This window comes from Temnothorax nylanderi, unplaced genomic scaffold (genome assembly GCF_030848795.1).
Source record: "Temnothorax nylanderi isolate EJ_2023f unplaced genomic scaffold, tnyl_v1.0 TNYL_tig0544_pilon, whole genome shotgun sequence".
Lineage (NCBI taxonomy): Eukaryota > Metazoa > Arthropoda > Insecta > Hymenoptera > Formicidae > Temnothorax > Temnothorax nylanderi.
Genome location: NW_027249606.1, coordinates 67,222 through 87,054, shown reverse-complemented (window position 1 = coordinate 87,054; position 19,833 = coordinate 67,222). Strand labels below are relative to the sequence as shown.

The following is a 19,833-nucleotide window of genomic DNA, read 5'->3' as shown; positions in this document are numbered from 1 at the left end:
GTAGAATTTGTTATAATAACCATAATTTTATCATTAATGTTATTTTAACTTGTAACAATATTTTACTTTGTTAACTTGTTCATAAATATTCAAATATATAAAATTATGATATAAAAAAATATAAATTTATATAAATAGAATAAATAAGATATAAATTTACACATAAAAACATTTTACATAGTTACAAAAAAATATTTTTATTAATAGGAATGGCACATTATAATTATGATATTTTATCTTCATCCGATGACGAAGATATAATCAATATTTTATATCGAAGACCAAGAATTTTTAAAGAACGAGTCAATTATTTTATAGAATTAGATAACATTGAGTTTAAAATAAGATTTCGTTTAAACAAAGAAACTGTAATAACAATATTAAATCATATACACGGAGAATTAGTATTTAGGACTGAAAGGTACGTAAGACGGAATATTTTATAAATGCAAGTGATTAGTACACATACATACATATATATAAATACTTATTTTAAAGAAACTTTACTTATATTTTAATTAATGGTTTGTTAATCTATATATCTTGAACATGCATCCTTAACATATTTATTCTTAACTATTTATCTGTTTAATTTTATATCTTTTTATACTTAAAGAAATAATGCGATATCACCAATGTGCCAATTACTTTTAACATTGCGTTTATACGCAACGGGATCTTTTTTTATTACAATGGGAGATTTCGGGGGAGTCAGCACAACAAGTGCACAACGAATTGTACATAGAGTCAGTGAAGCAATTGCTCGTTTGAGACCTCGTTATATACATTTCCCATCAACTGAAGAGGAAATTCGAAGAGAGCAATTAAAATTTTATAATATTGCTCGATTTCCAAAAATTGTAGGATGTATTGATTGTACACATATACGTGTTCAATCTTTTGGTAATACAAAAATTTGACTAATTATGAATGTTTCATACTTATTAATTATGAGTGATTATGACAGCATGTGATCCCACGATGCTGACAAGTTAAGAATGTAATATTACATAAATTATTTTACTTCTTAGGTGGACCAAATGCTGAATTATTTCGAAATCGAAAAGGATTTTTTTCACTTAATGTTCAAGCAGTTTGTAACGCAAATTTAGAAATAACAGATATCGTTGCTAGGTGGCCTGGTTCAGTGCATGATAGTACAATTTTTCATAACAGTCGTTTAAGAGCTAATTTTGAAAATAATATGTATAGAAATGCCTTAATATTAGGAGATAGTGGCTATCCATCAAAATCTTATTTACTTACTCCATTGTTGAATCCTGAAAGACCTGCAGAAATAGCATATAACCAAGCACATATACGAACACGAAACATTATAGAACGATTATTTGGAGTTTGGAAGAGACGTTTCCCAATTTTAGCTTTAGGTATGCGATATAAATTACCAAGAATAATGACAATTATTGTAGCCACAGCTGTCCTGCATAATATTGCAAGACGTAATGCTGATGAAGATCCTCCTGAAGATCCTACTCTTAATTTGCCAGCACCGTGGGATCATATAATTAACGAAGGACATATTAATAATGAAATTAATGTACAAAATAATGGGAACGCTACACGCACACAAATTATTAATGATTATTTTCAAAGGTAAGATTTAACAGAATTAAAGAATGTTTTTTAATAATAGTAAATTAACAATAAGGAAATAAAAAATCTAATATTTAATAAATATGTTCGTTTTTCAGATTGGTGTAAATATATAAAATTAAATATATTATAATGTAAAAAAACCACGTTAGTGTGGGAGACGTAAAGCCGAATTTTCGTTTTAAAGTAAGAACATTATGCAAGGATCTGTGTTTCGCGTAAAATAATCTTTTGCTTTTTGCTTTTTGCTAAAAAGCGTTCACTTTGTTCGTATTTCAAAGCGTTTGCTTATAAACGTTTTCTGTCGTCGTTAACTGTGAAAAGTACCATGAGGCAGTCTGCATAGCGTCATAGAGAATCCTAATTTTTACAAACATATTTATATAATTCTGCACGAAATGTATTCCAGCTATAATTAATCTCTATTATAGAATTATCATGCCATTGTTGTATTAATTTAGATTCGTTATTGTAATTTATTGTAATTTGCACTTTTTGAATGTACAGAATATAATATTGTTTACTTCATTTTATTTGTATCTTAAGTATATATATATGTATATATGTAGGTATAAGGTATATATATATATTTTTGAAATATTTATTACAATTTGAATATTTCCATAAGTACATAATATGGTTATGCTCATATTTTCTCTGTATTAATATGTCATTATATTAAATACATATTAAATCTCTTCGACGATTAACATAAAAATAAACTTTTTATTTTTGCAAAAAAGAAAACTATACTTTCAGTCCTTTTACTCTTATACTTTAAAATATTATTACTGTAATCTAATATCACTGTATTTTTTACATGTATTCTATTGTATTTCCTACAAAATTAACGAAATAAAACATATTAATTTTTTCATGTAACGCAATTAACATAAAAATAAAAAAATGTATTTTTGCAAAAACGGGAAACTGAACTTTCAGATCTTTTACTCTCATAGATTGAAATATTAATATCACTGTAATCTAATATCACTGTACTTTCTACAAAATAAACGAAACAAATTCTTATTTTTTAACCATACTATTCTTAACTCTTTTTAAAAAATTGTTTAAATTATTTAACTTATTGGATATAATGCAATTATGTGAGCGCAAATATTATCACTTTATGAAGCATTTTTTTAAGTAAATTACATACTTAAATTTTCTATATCCTCTAACGTTTCAGTCTTTTTCACGCGTTTTAAAATGCATTCCTTTATTGCAATTTCCTTCTCTATCAATTGTACTTGCAGTGTTTCTCTTTTTAATTGCATATTTAATATATTGATTTCAATTGCATGTTTTTTGTCTATATCTGTTTTCATAAGGTCAACTAATTCTGTTTTTGATTTTGCTAGTGTTGCAAAATTTAATACTTTATCCGACATAGAGTAATTTTTGTTTGTTTGAGGAAATGTCTTTGCACAATCGCTATTGAATGGTACATTTTCTCCACGTATTTGAAGTGGTTTAGTCTTCTTTCTCAACATGTTCACAGCACTTTTTTCCTTCGTCTTTGTCCCTGTATTTACAGTCTGTAATAATTAAAATTAAATTATATAACTTTATGTATATCATACTTATAAGTATTTTTAAGTATTATAGTTATTATAAATATATAATACTAACATAATAATAAATATAATGTTACCTTTCTTTGTGTAATACTGAAATCATCCTTATCAGTACATTCATTTTCTTCTGAGGATGTATCGCAATTAATTGCAATATCTTGTACCTATAAAGTAATAATAAATAATAAATATAAGTATCAAAAGACACGGTAGTGTCTCGCGCCACGTACGTGCGGAGCGAGACCGGCCCGTGGCTCTATATATTATGTAAATGCTGCATTATTTAATTTTCAAATGTATAAATAATTTGTAATATATTGAAAGCATTATATATACAATGTATATGCATACAAGGTCTCATAAAAAATAACTAATCTTTTTTATTATTGTATCTAAAACAGGCCTGGGTAACTTCAAGCTCTGGAGCTACGACACTTCTCCCTTTTCATTCACGGAGAGCAAGGAAAAGGGGTTTTTCTGCTGGATGAAGTTAATCATGCCTGCTCTTTATCCAGTGGAGAAGCTCCTTTCACCCATTCTCTGTGAATGGAGAAGTGTCATGGCTCCGGAGCTCAAAGTTTCAAACCTGATCTAAAAGAAATACAATGACAAATAAATATTAAATATACATATAATTCAAACTATATTTTATGATTAGTACTATGATATGTACTTTATAAAAGCTGCTAATAGAGAAATAAACCATAATGTTTAAAGTTTTCAAACAAATTAATAAATTACAAGATAAATGGAACCTTGAATACATATATTTTATATATTATATAATATATAAATTACCTGTTTACTTGAGTTTATAGTAGGTTTAGAAGGACCACTTTTTTCTTCAGGTACATTACAATTTTTATTAAAATTGTTTGTATTTTGAAACTGGAAAAAATAAGAATTTATGTTGTAACATCAAAACATATTAATAAAAAAATATGAAAAGAAACATATGTTTTATTACTTATTTAATTATTTTTAACATACCTGTAAATTAATATGTTGCTTATTTTTTTGACCGCTTTGTTTAAATGGCACGTTTTTATTAGACGTATCTCTTTTCATATCATCTAATTTCCTTTTCTTAATGCTTGCCAAGGCAGGAAATGATTCTGTGTATTCTGGAATTTCTGGTGTCTCTTGGGTTGTACCTATATACTAATTTAAAAAATATTTAATTATAAAATAAAATATATTATTCAACTAAAAAATTACAACTATATACCTTTAGTACAGAATCTTCTGCATCAGATGAAGGTATATCCTCAAATAAGTTTTCTAACGGTACAGTATTACCTTGAGTATTACTGTTATCATTATTATATTCCAATTCATTTTCACAATATGATTTTTGATTATTCTCTAAACAAAAAGATAATATGCAAATAGTTTAAACAATTTAGAAGTTAATTTATAAATTATATATATACATGTACAATAATTTTTAATTAGAAACTTCAATTAGACGTATTTTTAACAACATCTTTATAATTTTTTTAAGAGACTATGACTGCGTTTAGTAAAATTAGTATTTAATAAATACTTAGATTAGAAGTTTGATTATCTGCGATTAGAATATTCTTTTGTATTTATCATGGATCTAAAAATTTACATCAATCATAGGCATTAATCATTATAAGCACTTACTAACAATATATACTCTCTTTAGAATTTGATGAATGCAGTCTATAAGCAACTTAATTACATGAAACTTTTACAAAATATAACTTTAAATATTTCCTTTATTACATAATCACTTCCTACTATAAATTTTAATAAAACTCACCTATATTATCATTATCAAATGCATTATTCAAACCATCAACTGAAGGTTTTATTATATCATGAATCTTTTCCATTACAGGGTCATATTGACTTTCATGTGGTCCACCTCCTATAGTAAAAAATATATTACTAATTTTACATTTTGTTACATAGATTTTGAGATAAAAAATTTTTCTTGATATAGTAATCTCCACAGTAATTTATATATATAAAATTATAACATTAATCTGGTATGTAGCATGGTATTTATTAGATTGACTCTCAAGGATATAGGTTATGATAGACGAACTTACCTGTTTTATATAATTTGCTTCTTTCTTCAGCATAGTATTTTCGAGTTCTCTTTTTTAGATTTTCCCAACAATTTTTCAATGTTACTGCATCACGAAATATATTTGATTCGCTATTAAATTTTTTACAAATCTCGTCCCAACACTTTATTTTTTCTTTAGCAAATACCGCGTCAGTCTTTTTATTCTCTACTATATCTTTATATTTTGTTACTAATTCAATCAATAAGTATTTCTCATTATTTGAAAAATTTGTTCCTCTTTTTTTAGGATTACTCATTTTTAACTTCACGAAATTCTCAATTTTCACGATCTTTCTCACTGCTAGTATATAGGTTAGAACCGACGATCAACTTATGCATCATTTCATAAATTTACGCCCATAATCGACCAATCACAAGTTGTTAAAAAAGTTTTATCGCATAGAGTATAAGTTTACTTAAACGACGCCTCTCAAGAGTTGGTGGAATACAATTACATTTAAACTGAGCTCAAACCAACGTTCATTTTAATCGACGTTTAGGTAAACCTAGATTAATATCACTAATGGTGAAAACGGGCATAAGCCGGCCAAGTTCCGCTTCCCCATGTTGGGGACTCTGCTTCACAATTTTTCCAGCCTGTGCGCAGGAATCCCGCGGCAGATCAGTCAGATGGGTTTCCCTCCTGCGGGAGGACTTGCCAAGAGTGCTAGATAGGCCCAGTCAATATAGATAGGATGGAATTAGAACGAAAGTTACACTGGATCTCATATCCTTACTGTTTGGGCAACCTGTTGCGAAGATGAGCGATCCAATCGTTAACCTGCAGGATCGCTCAGCCAGGTCCCGTTGTTAGCAGGAACCGCACTGTCCCGAAGCGGTAAGACGCGCCGATGGCGTGATATAAATAGCCAAATGCCTCGTCACCTAATTAGTGACGCGCATGAATGGATTAACGAGATTCCCACTGTCCCTATCTACTATCTAGCGAAACCACTGCCAAGGGAACGGGCTTGGAAAAATTAGCGGGGAAAGAAGACCCTGTTGAGCTTGACTCTAGTCTGGCACTGTAGATCCGGGATAATCCGAATTTAAGTTTATATATGATTATATATAATTATATATAATCTACATAGATAAATGCTTAATTCTTATATATATACTTTATATATAAATTATATGAACTTATATATAATCATGTCAAAATGTATGTGACACTTTATATATATATGGGGCATTCCATGCCAAATCAACCAATGATTGACCCCGACCATTTTTGATTTGGCTGATAATTTTTTGTGTTTTTGCACTAAATGAAAGTAGCTTCCATGATTTTTTGTAGATTTTTATCTCTACTCATACTTAAGTTATGGATTTTTGAAAAAAAATGCAGTTTAAAATTTGGCAAATTTCAAATGCTTGTAACTTTAAGAAGAAAAAAGATATTGTAAAAAACAAGGTGGGCTTTCTTTTCGTTTTTCTCTGTACTTTTCGAAGAAAATATCGAAAAAATGTTTAATAGGCAATATGACTGTTTTTTTTAAGGATTTAAGTAAAAAATGTTTGTTTTTCTCAGTGCGACCGTTTTGATTTTTTTCAAAAAAATCTCACAAATTCTAGACTTAATTTCGAAATTTTCAAGACCTAGAAGAAAATGGGATTCCAATAACTTCGATTTTTTAAGGGATTTTTTCTTCATTTTTTTTCGAAAATATTTTTTTACAAATAAGATAGACTCTACCGATAGCTATAAAAAAATTTGATAAATTTATAGACAGCAATCCTGAAATTTCTATCTATGGGTAAAGAGGAAATTCGAATATTTTCTATTTTTTAATTGCATTTTTACTTATTTTTATTATTAAATTACTTTTTTTTAATAGAATATTATAAATTGGGGAACTTTAACGGTTAGCATGTAACAATTAAATCATATAGTTAATGAAAAAAACACATATATTATCTGTAAAATTAGCAATCAGATTTATTTGAAAATAAAATAAATAAATCAAAATCAAAATTAAAGATAAACATAAAATAAATGATAAATATATCAAAAAATTATGCCATATAACTATTTATTTATTTTTTTTTTTAATTATCTTATGTAATTTTACATCATTACATCGAGAGAATATTTTCACATTTACATTTCCATTCTTATCAGGTATAACGCAATGAATTTTGTGTGTTTCCGGTATACGTTTAGCACTTGACTTGAAAAATGAAGAATTACTGAAGCACTGAAAACTTTATTTTTCAAATTTTTAGCCTGGAAACCTCTATTTGAATTTTGAAAAATGTTTTATGAGTAGAATGTATTAATACCAGCACAGGGATTCTCTAACTCCTTAACGACAGTTTCGGTATTGTTGCGTAAGTATTATATATGGTAAAAAAGCTGTGAAACGATACCGAAACTGTCGTTAAGGAGTTAGAGAATCCCTGTGCTGGTATTAAAAAAGTAATATTACATAGTAATAATACATTCTACTCATAAAACATTTTTCAAAATTCAAATAGAGGTTTCCAGGCTAAAAATTTGAAAAATAAAGTTTTCAGTGCTTCAGTAATTCTTCATTTTTCAAGTCAAGTGCTAAACGTATACCGGAAACACACAAAATTCATTGCGTTATACCTGATAAGAATGGAAATGTAAATTTGAAAATATTCTCTCGATGTAATGATGTAAATCTACATAAGATAATTAAAAAAAAAATAAATAAATAGTTATATGGCATAATTTTTTGATATATTTATCATTTATTTTATGTTTATCTTTAATTTTGATTTTGATTTATTTATTTTATTTTCAAATAAATCTGATTGCTAATTTTACAGATAATATATGTGTTTTTTCATTAACTATATGATTTAATTGTTACATGCTAACCGTTAAAGTTCCCCAATTTATAATATTCTATTAAAAAAAAGTAATTTAATAATAAAAATAAGTAAAAATGCAATTAAAAAATAGAAAATATTCGAATTTCCTCTTTACCCATAGATAGAAATTTCAGGATTGCTGTCTATAAATTTATCAAATTTTTTTATAGCTATCGGTAGAGTCTATCTTATTTGTAAAAAAATATTTTCGAAAAAAAATGAAGAAAAAGTCCCTTAAAAAATCGAAGTTATTGGAATCCCATTTTCTTCTAGGTCTTGAAAATTTCGAAATTAAGTCTAGAATTTGTGAGATTTTTTTGAAAAAAATCAAAACGGTCGCACTGAGAAAAACAAACATTTTTTACTTAAATCCTTAAAAAAAACAGTCATATTGCCCATTAAACATTTTTTCGATATTTTCTTCGAAAAGTACAGAGAAAAACGAAAAGAAAGCCCACCTTGTTTTTTACAATATCTTTTTTCTTCTTAAAGTTACAAGCATTTGAAATTTGCCAAATTTTAAACTGCATTTTTTTTCAAAAATCCATAACTTAAGTATGAGTAGAGATAAAAATCTACAAAAAATCATGGAAGCTACTTTCATTTAGTGCAAAAACACAAAAAATTATCAGCCAAATCAAAAATGGTCGGGGTCAATCATTGGTTGATTTGGCATGGAATGCCCCATATATATATATATATTCGATAAAATTCGTTTCTCGTATTTAAAATTTGACGGACAGTGGTATAAAAACGGTATCAAGAGAGACACGGCACTGTGTCTCATGTCAAGCAGTGCCAAGTTGTAATATGTGCATGGAATAAATCATTTCACTTTTGATTCTATAGCTTTTGAAAAAATATACATCTTAATTTATTAATGCTTTATTATCGAAGTTAACAGTTCTTTTCCAACATATATTGACTATATATGGTCATATATGATTATATATGATTATATATAATTATATATGATCATATAGAGACAAAATTCATATATAATTGCAATATATATAATTATATATATGTATTTATATATAATTATATATAATTTTTTTTTCCCGAGTACGCACACATGACCCCCCCCCTGCAGTATTATTTATATAATACTGAATTATATAATATTATGTAACGAATTTTTGAATTTAATATCTATAATATATATAAAAACAATTGAAATAAAATTTTAAATTTAGGATTAAATATCTGCAGCATATATGATGACTTGCAAATCTATATCTATACAGATATAGTGCTATATCTGGTTGTACATAGGACAAGATTAGTCACATTAATATATCTGGTTATATATGACTTCATATATAGTTGTATATAATGCTATATCTAGTTATATGTAGGGTGCACTACTCATATATCATCATATCTGGCTTCACATACATTTATATACGATTAGATATGGTACTATATCTGGTTGTATATAGCGCCAGACGCCGCCAGATTAGTCACATTAATATATCTGGCTATATATGACTGCATATATAGTTGTATATAATACTATATCTAGTTATATGTAGAGTGCACTACTCACATATCATTATATCTGGCTTCACATAAAATTATATACATTTATATACAAGTAGATATGGTGCTATATCTGGTTGTATATGGGACCACTGATTGCACATGTGGCCATGTATAATTAGATATGACCCCATATAAAAACATATATAATTATATATAATTATATATTGTGACGTTGCAGTTTCGCTGCATCGTTGCAGCGCCCCGCCGCCGTCACAAGGCGCGGGTTTCGCGACCTTTTCACGCCCGAGGACGGTTCAACGAATCGATGCGAGATCTCCAGGGGCATATTAGTCATTGCGTTACGATATACTGATCCCTTTTATTTTGTATTATTGCGTGGCGCCTCACCGAGCTGAGACTGGAGTTCCTGAGAGGATACAGAGGAAGCGGACGCGGAGTCGACGAGAAGGATAACGGCGAGAGCTCGGACGACGGAAAGCGGATCGAAGCGACCCGCGGGCCGCCGAAAGCGACGGAGCGCAGGAACACGCGCGCGGCGCGTGAAACAGCGGCGGGCGGACCCATAATGGCAGGGCCCCGGGACGCCGGGGCAAAAATCAGCCCATCTGTCCTCCTCACACTGCTGACCGGATTCCGGGATGGATGGCCACCATTCCCGAACCGGTGCGGGAAGGAACACGGAGGCAGACACGTCCCGTCCGCCGCCGGGAAGAATCCCGGAAAAGTTGCCGCGCGAGCGAAGGGCCGTTTAGCGCCCTGCGGAAAGCCGTAATTCACGGCCCTACGCACGAATCCGCCGCGAGCCTGCGAGCTCACCCCTCATTGGTCCGCGCTCCAACGTCGCGGGGCCGCGTACGCCCGGGGTGGGGTGCGCTATCGATTCCGCCATCGAGCGAAATTTCGGGAGCATTCGTAAATCGTCCTCGGTAATCGACGCACGTCGAGAGTCAAGTCGCGGTATTGTCTCGCATTCCGGAGCTGAGTACGACGTCCGGCTGCTATCTCTTTCGACCCTTGGGACGACGGCGAGGACCCTCGGAAGAGAATCTGCCTACGGTGAGGTTGCCTCGGTAACGTTTGATGTAGAGCCACGACACCGCTCCCCGGGTCGCGCTCTCGCTCGGGAAAATTCGCGATAACTAGCGTATTCGCCGACAGGGCGTATTTAGCGATCGATAGCGAGAGCGAGGGGCACCGGAATGGTCTCGTGGCCGTGGGATCGCGATCGAAAAATACGAACCTCTGGAGATCGCGGTAACGCGTCGATGACGACGTGCGGTAGCGAATACGCAATTTCTCGCGCCCTTCACGTCCACGACCGCGTGTCTCGTTAGGCGTAGTATTTCGCCCGGTCGAACCTTAGATTCTGTACGCGTAATTAATGGCGTCAGAGGGATATTCGCGTTGGTTTAATTGCGTTACTTACGATTCGCGTTCGGACATTTAGACTATCCTCGCGATATCGGCTACGTTGAGAGATTATTCGCGGAAGGTTGTGGTTCGCCGTAAGATACCATTCGCGTCGACCTAATGTTGCGTCTCGTTATCCCTCGCGGTAATTCCGTATCTTTCTCGCGTTAATTCGAGTATTTCGCGTTATGCCGAGTGTCTCGGCGCATCATTTTTCTCGTTGGACGATCGCTGACAATCGCGTGTGTTGCGTTCGATCAGAATCACTGGCGTAATCTCAGTTCTTGCGTTAGGATAAATCGGTCATTTCGCGTTAGTTATAATATTGCTCGCGGTACTTCCGTATATTTTCTCGCGTTAGTTTAGTATTTCGCGTTTCGTCGAGCGCCCCGGCGCCTTTATTCTTCGCGTGAGGATATCCCTGGCGATATCACATGTTGCGTTCGTTCCTTCTTGCGTTGGGACGTTACTCGCGTCGCGTTCGTTGCGTTAGTTTAAGATTATTCTTTGCGTTAGTTTAAGATTATTACTTGCGGTAGATTAAGATTATGATTTGCGTTAGGTTAAGATTATTTGGCGACAGAATCCCGGCACGGGTTTGGAAACTTGCGTTCACGCGCTCCAAGCGTGGCGCATTATAATTTCGCGGTATTTCGCGCTATTATTTCGCGTTTATTTCCGTTATGTCGTAGTCAGTCGTAATTTGTACCGATATTCTATGTTATTTGTCCGCGAACTTTTCTACTATTATTAGCTGTGAAATTATATGATCTCGATGATTTTGTAAGTTTAGTTTTCCTCACACGTTCTCTTGCTGCGCCTTCCGCGCGTTTACTGAGTTAACGTAATTTTCCGTTTATTTCTGGCGTCCGCGTGATCATATTTTGTATTCGAAATTTGACGCCCGCGTTATCTACCACCTGCTATTTGCTTTTGTTTTGAAAGCCACATTGGCATTTACTGTTCATCCGGGGATCATTACAGAATAAATGTTATTCTTTATTTGTTAATGGCTTGAGTTACGACATTCTTTATTAGGCGTCACCCCGCCGAATACTGCGCTGCCCTTCATCAACCCCGCCCTGCTATTAGGTCGAGCTAGCCACTCCCTCGCACACCGACTCATTTCGTTTTGCGTCTCGTTTTTTATTTCTCGCGATTTCGCGGACGCGAATTTACGCGTCTGGCGCCCAACCTTAGAATCGTTTCGTGGAGTGTCGGAGGTGCGAGAGAATCCCCGGAGAGGCCTATCATCCCGCTCTCCTTGCCTCTTTTGATCCGGCACACGCCCCGGGCCGTTCCGGGAGTGAAAAAGTCGTGACAATATATACCAGATATAATTATATATGATTATATCTAATCATTTTTTCCCGGGTAGTCATTACTTTGCTGGTTGGACCAGCAACGTGTCTTACTTTTACTAGTTGGAACCTTAACTAGTCTTGCCTTCACTGCCTGAACTTTCATATTGCTTTGCCTTTGCTTATTGGACTGAAAACTTGTCTTGCTATTTATTATGCTTTGGGAACATTGTGTTGGATCCGCCTTTGTTTCAATTTTGAATATCTTATGTCACATTTCTATTCAATCACCTTAAAACCCCCGTGTAAAAATTTTCATGTGAATTCGATATAATTTTAAAAAATCGTCCACCATATTGGATCCGCCATTTTGAATTTTGAAAATCTAATGTCAGATTCGTGTTCAGCGACACCAAAAACCCCCGAGTAACGAGTTTCAAGCGAAATTTAAGCAATTTTATGTACATTGTCCGCCATATTCGATCGGCCATCTTGAATTTTTTATTTTGCCACTTTGCATTTAAAAGTAGATATAATTACCTAAATTTTAAGCTATTGTTCGGAAAAGGCAGCTGTACCGCGAGAGATCGCACCGAGCATCGCGTCCGCCAATCACGAGCGCGCGCTCGCCCGCATGACGCGGCGCGCCTACAAGCCCCACTCCGCGAGTCGCGCGGCTTGAAAATCGGCTGGCAACCACATGAGGCAAACGGACAGAGTCTCCGAAAATAACAAACAACTTGTCCTCCGACTTTCTGGAAGATTCGCCACCGCCTTTGTCTCCGACAGAATTGTTGTCGATCGGCAGAATCTTCTGGAAAGTCGGGGAATATACATAACGCACGCACGACCGTGCCCGCTCAGATCGCTCTTAGCTTTCACTGAGTATTGTTCGCACGCTTTCAATCCGACTTTCGCTGATTTTCGAGTTCGCGCACTTCCGTCTCGTTCTTGCTATCGGCTTTTCTTCTGTACACTGCACTGTTCAAAATACACTGTTCTTTTTTCCACTCAAGCTGTTTTCTGCCTCTCGATTACGCGCCTTCCTTCCTTTCCTGACAACGACGAAAATTCGGCACTTGCACTTCGCACATTTCTGGTCCTTCGAGCCGGATTCGCGTCGTGATAACCGGCTTCAGTCCGCGATCCAGCCCTAGGCGCGGCTTCCATCGCGTCGTGAGTGACTCTGAAAGGGAAGAATGGAGCGATTAATCAACTCCCAACGAGACTTGTACGGGCGCATCGCCCGCACAATAGAAAATCTCCGCAAAACCGGCGCCGCCAAAATCTCGTTCCCCCTCGTTCACTCCACTCTGTCAGTCCTGGAGGGCAAGTGGGTCAAATTCCAAGTGCAGCACGATCGCCTGCAAGCAGAGTTCGGTGAGGCGTTTGATAAGAGTACGTACAATACGGAGGACTTCCTGGGTACCGTCGAAACGGCCTACATCCAGCAGAGAACCAAACTTCTGGAATACGAGCAGAAGCTCGAGGAAGCGAAGGCTCTCGATGACTCGAAGTCGACCAAACCGGGGCATGCGACCGCTCGCAACGTACTGCCCCGAATCCAGATGCCGGAGTTCTCGGGGAAATTCGAGGATTGGCCTGCCTTCCGAGATTTGTTCTCCTCCATCGTAGTGGCTGAAGACTCCCTGTCAAAGGTCGAGAAGTTTCACTATCTAAAGACAAGCGTGAAGGGGGACGCTGAGCAATTGATCAGAAGCTTACCTTCAACGGATGAGAACTTCGAGCGCGCCTGGTCGACCCTCAATGACCACTTCGAGAATAAGAGACTGCTGGTGAGATCTTACCTTGCTGCATTCACCTCACTTCCGAGGATGAAGGGTGAGTCCGTCTCCGATCTCCGGCGCATCTTCCACGGAGTGGTCTCCACCGTCGGCGCATTGGAGGGCATAGGGCGACCGATCACGAACGGCACGGACCTCTTTGTGCACTTGATGGTGGAACTCCTCGACTCCAAAACCCGCCGCGAGTGGGAGAGCTCGCTCGGGAAAACCGTCGTGCCACCGTCTTACGAGGAGCTCCGCGACTTCCTGCAGGAGCAGCTGATGACGCATGAGGTGCTCCGGGCAGCCAGGGGCGAGGCATCCTCGGGAAAGCCTGGTGAGAAGACGAGCCGTTCGGCTCGGGCCAACCACGTCAAGGCTCAGGGGACGGACGCCGGCCGCAGCTGCCCACTCTGTAAGAAAGAGCACTTCTTAGCCTTCTGCGACCAATACAAGCGAAAGACAGCCCAGGAGCGAAGAGAGGCAGCTACTACGCATCAGCGATGCTTGAACTGCCTGGGTCGACATCTGATCGGTGAGTGCACGTCCACCAAGACTTGCTTAAAGTGTTCGGGTCGGCATCACACGTCACTTCATGACGCATTTTCGGCCGTTGCGCTGCCCGCTCCCGGTACGAGCTCGACACCGACGGTGCACGTTGCAAAACGTTTGTCCGCGGAGTGCGCCCCCGTTCTGCTCGCGACCGCGCGCGTCCTGGTGATGAGCTGTCACGGCGAGTACCACCCCGTGCGTGCCTTGGTGGACCCGGGCTCCGAAACGTCGCTGATCTCGGAATCGTTAGCCCAACGTCTGCGATTGCCGCGCACTCCGACGTCTGTCGCGATCTACGGTGTGGGTGGCCTCCGGACGGGCTGCGCGCGAGGACGGGTTGCCGTCACCTTCGCGTCGCGTATCGGACAATACACTCTCACCGTCTCGTCATTAGTACTGCCGAAGCTGTCCGTGTACAGCGGGGCGGCCGAGAGCGGCGGCGGTTCGTGGCCGCATGTGGACGGACTCAGTCTCGCCGATCCCGAGTTCCGTGCTCGGGACCCCGTCGAGCTGCTCCTTGGTGCGGAAGCATACGCAAGCATCGTGTTAGCGGACCTCCGTCGCGGAGGCCCCTTGGAGCCGATCGCACAATGCACACAGCTCGGCTGGATCCTCATGGGCGCGGTCGGCGGCTGTCACGCGGCGCTCGCCGTTTCGTCGCTCCAATGCTCTGCCACGGATGAGCTGACGGAGGTGGTTCGGCGGTTCTGGGAGAATGAGGAGCCGCCTCGCGCTCCCTTGCCGCTCACCCCCGACGAGCAGGAGTGCGAGGACTTCTTCGTGCGGACGTGCCAGCGCCTTCCTTGCGGCCGTTATCAGGTGCGTCTACCGGTGCGGTCGGAGCCACCTGACTTGTCGTCCACGCGCCGCGCTGCGTCCCGAATGCTCGAGGTCATGGAGCGTCGATTCGAGCGCGATCCTGCTTTCCGTGTGATGTACCACGACTTCATGGACGAGTATCTCGCTCTCGGGCATATGACGCCGTCAACAGTTGAACGTGGCGTCAACGCCTGCTTCCTGCCACATCACGGCGTCCTAAAGGGCTCAGGCTCCGACGTGAAGATCCGCGTTGTATTTAATGGGTCCGCGCGCACCGCGGCAGGGTATTCGCTGAACGACTTCCTCCACGCGGGGCCCAATCTGCTGCCGGCTCTCGCTGATGTTATGACGCGTTGGCGGCGGCACCGATATGTATTCACTGCCGACATCGTAAAGGTGTACCGGCAAATTCTGGTGCACCCGGAGGACAGACACATGCAGATGATCCTGTGGAAACAATTGGAGCACGCCTTAAACACGGTCACGTACGGGCAAAAGGACGCACCTTACCTTGCGTTGAAGACGATGGACCGACTGGCGGAGGATGAGCGGAGTCGGTTTCCTCTGGGCGCCGAGGCGGTGCAGAGTGATCGATACGTGGACGATGTGCTCTCCGGGGCTTCCACTCTCGACGCCTGCCGCCGTCTTCGGGAGCAGGTGACCTTGTTGTGCTTGGCGGGCGGCTTCCCGCTCAAGAAGTGGGCAGCAAACGACGAGGCCCTCCTGGAAGACGTCCCCCTCGAGCATCGTCTGCAGCCGACGGCCAGCGCCTCGCTCCCCTCGGACGATTGCTCAGTGCTGGGCCTACGCTGGAGTCCTGGGAGTGATGACTTCGCGCTCTCCGTCCTGAAATCCGAGTTGGTCTCTCCCACGAAGCGATCAGTGCTTTCGCGGACCGCTAGGTTGTTCGACCCGCTGGGTTGGTTGGCACCTGTGCTAATTAAGGCAAAATTATTAATTCAGGCCGCGTGGTTGCAGAGGCTTGATTGGGACGCCCCGCTGGCACCTCCTGACGCGGCGGCTTGGGCAGGCCTCGAGGAGGAGCTCCCCTTGCTGGAGCGGGTCCGCGTGCCGCGATGGTTTCGGCTCGACGGCTCGGGGGACTCCGTAGAACTCCACGGCTTCTCGGACGACTCCGAGCGGGCCTATGCTGCCGTGGTCTACCTCCGGGTGACGATTGCCGGGAAATCGCACCTGTCAATTGTAGCGGCGAAGACCAAGGTTGCACCGCTGAAACAGGTCACGCTCGCTCGGCTGGAGCTGAGTGCGGCGTGCCTGCTCACCAAGGTGGCCGAGCACGTGCGTGTGGTGCTGCACCTGGAGGCCGCACCTCTCTTCCTCTGGACGGACTCCATGGTCACCCTCGGATGGATCCGCGGCCATCCCACCCGGTGGACGACCTTTGTGGCTAACCGAGTCGCTGAGATTCAGCGAACGAGCTCGACCAGTCAATGGCGCCACGTTCCTGGGAGCCAGAATCCTGCGGATTGCGCCTCTCGTGGCTTGTCACCGAGGGAGCTCTTGGATCACCCCCTATGGTGGAGCGGGCCCGACTTCCTCGCCAGAGGCTCGGCGGACTGGCCGGTGGAGCCGGGCCTCCCTGGGCATGTGGAGCTCCCGGAGCAGAGGGCCCTCCGGTGCTTCGTGACCTCTGACGCGCGAGAGCCCGATGAACTCCTTCGGTTCTCCTCTCTCCGACGGTTGCTTCGTGTCTCGGCCTGGATGGTTCGATGGAGGATGCACCGCTCCTCGAGGGCGGACGCCTCGGTGCTGACCTCAGCGGAGCTGGACGCGGCCCTCGCGCGGTGGATCCGAGTGGCTCAGTCGGTCGCCTACCCCCAGGAGCTCGCTGACGTTCGGGCTGGACGGGCGGTATCTGGCCGAAGCCCCCTTCGCCGACTCACTCCGGTCATCGACTCTGAGGGAATCCTGCGGGTGGGAGGACGAATCAAACACGCGCCATTAGACGATGACCAACGACACCCAGCCATTCTGCCGCCGGGCTCGCATCTGGCTTACCTGGTGATCGACGCAAGTCATCGCCGCTCTCTCCATGGAGGAACTCAGGCCACTCTAGCGATCGTCCGCCAGCGGTATTGGATCCCGCGGGGCCGTCAGCTTGTACGAGGCGCCATCCACCGATGCCTCCCATGCATCCGATGGCGGGCGGCCTCCCCGCAACCGATAATGGGAAGTCTGCCGCGGGCCAGGGTCACCCCCAGTCGGCCCTTTCTCCACACCGGAGTGGACTTCGCCGGTCCGATATTTCTTCGGACAGCCAAGGGACGCGGCCACAAGGCGTACAAGGCCTTCTTGGCCGTTTTTGTGTGTTTCAGCTCTAAGGCCGTCCACCTCGAAGCAGTGAGTGACTACTCAGCCGACGCCTTCTTGGCCGCCTTCAGGCGCTTTGTCTCCCGACGAGGATTGTGCCGGGCGGTCTATAGCGACTGCGGGACCAACTTCGTAGGTGCCGACAATCAGCTCAGGGCGCTGTTCCAGGCAGCCAATCGTGAGGTCCACCGTGTCATCGGGCACTTGGCGGACGAGGGTGTCCAATGGCACTTCAACCCTCCCGCTGCTCCGCACTTCGGAGGGCTATGGGAAGCTGCGGTGAAGTCCATGAAGCGGCACCTGCGGCGAGTCATCGGCGAGACGACGCTCACCTTTGAGGAGATGACCACCTTCCTCGCCGAGGTGGAGGCCTGCCTCAACTCCCGTCCGCTCCAGGCCCTGACTGACGACCCAGAGGACCTCGACGCCCTGACCCCCGGTCACTTCCTCATCGGGGGGCCCCTCAACGCGATTCCCGAGCCGTCAACTGTTGACATGCCAACCAATCGGCTGAACCGCTGGCGTCTCCTTCAGAACATGAGGGACCACCTGTGGCAACGGTGGTCACGAGAGTATCTGCAGGAACTCACTCCGAGGCCGAAGTGGTGGACGGCCGACAGGAATTTGCGAGAGGGCCAGCTATGCCTGATCAAGAGCGAGACCACACCGCCGTCGCGCTGGCCACTCGCTCGAGTTATCCGCCTTCACCCAGGAGAAGACGGTCAGGTGCGGGTGGTGGACCTGCGGACCGCCAACGGAGAATTTACGCGCCCCGTCGTGAAGCTCGTGCCTCTGCCTCCGGCTAACACCCCGGCCCGAGAGCCGACCGCGTAATTCACTCCTGCGCGAATTAACCTCGCATGTACATAACCGTTCCTGTAAATAATTTATGCAACAGATAGCCGACTGTCATTTTTCGTATGGTCCGTAATTTGGTTTCATGTAACTAATTTCCTATAATTCCCTTTTTCAATGTAGCTTTTAATACTCACGCCTTATGAGTTGCGTCGTCTGACTCAGTGCATGGAGACTTCACTCGGGCCGCGTTACTCGCTGTGTATTGCTGCTTTGCTCAATCAGCTGACTGTAGCACGTGTCACGCGGATGCCGGAAGAGAATCGATCGTCAATCGATTACGTCATTGTTTCGTCGACCGCGACCGACGAGGCGGGCGGGATGTTCGGAAAAGGCAGCTGTACCGCGAGAGATCGCACCGAGCATCGCGTCCGCCAATCACGAGCGCGCGCTCGCCCGCATGACGCGGCGCGCCTACAAGCCCCACTCCGCGAGTCGCGCGGCTTGAAAATCGGCTGGCAACCACATGAGGCAAACGGACAGAGTCTCCGAAAATAACAAACAACTTGTCCTCCGACTTTCTGGAAGATTCGCCACCGCCTTTGTCTCCGACAGAATTGTTGTCGATCATCGGCAGAATCTTCTGGAAAGTCGGGGAATATACATAACGCACGCACGACCGTGCCCGCTCAGATCGCTCTTAGCTTTCACTGAGTATTGTTCGCACGCTTTCAATCCGACTTTCGCTGATTTTCGAGTTCGCGCACTTCCGTCTCGTTCTTGCTATCGGCTTTTCTTCTGTACACTGCACTGTTCAAAATACACTGTTCTTTTTTCCACTCAAGCTGTTTTCTGCCTCTCGATTATGCGCCTTCCTTCCTTTCCTGACAACGACGAAAATTCGGCACTTGCACTTCGCACAGCTATATTAGAAGTCTTTACGTCAAAACCAGCTCTGGGGGCGGGGGGTCTCTCGTTGAGAAAGAATGCCCCATATATATTTTGCTTCCTCATAGAGGAAACTTTGTTTTCGTAAATTCGTATATAAATTTTTGATGACGTATAAAATTAGTTCTAATTAACCAAATTTTAATAATTTATATATGAAATAGGCGTAGAAAAGACTGGAGAATATAATAGAATTAATAAAAATTGTTAATAATAAAGGGGTTACCGTTTTCTTTTTAAAAACAAGCCAA

General features: G+C 41.6%; 2 protein-coding genes across 2 annotated transcripts; both read left to right on the top strand.

The window, feature by feature from the left end:
- Positions 1 to 209: 209 nt before the first annotated feature.
- Positions 210 to 1,722, top strand: LOC139783808 (putative nuclease HARBI1). The gene is made up of 4 exons (XM_071722966.1): positions 210 to 421; positions 617 to 903; positions 1,032 to 1,206; positions 1,713 to 1,722. Exons 1-4 carry the CDS (start codon positions 210 to 212, stop codon positions 1,720 to 1,722), a joined length of 684 nt encoding a protein of 227 aa, XP_071579067.1.
- An 11,830-nt stretch (positions 1,723 to 13,552) lies between these two features.
- On the top strand, positions 13,553 to 18,673 carry LOC139783807 (uncharacterized). The gene has a single exon (XM_071722965.1). It carries the CDS (start codon positions 13,553 to 13,555, stop codon positions 18,671 to 18,673), a length of 5,121 nt encoding a protein of 1,706 aa, XP_071579066.1.
- Positions 18,674 to 19,833: the final 1,160 nt, after the last annotated feature.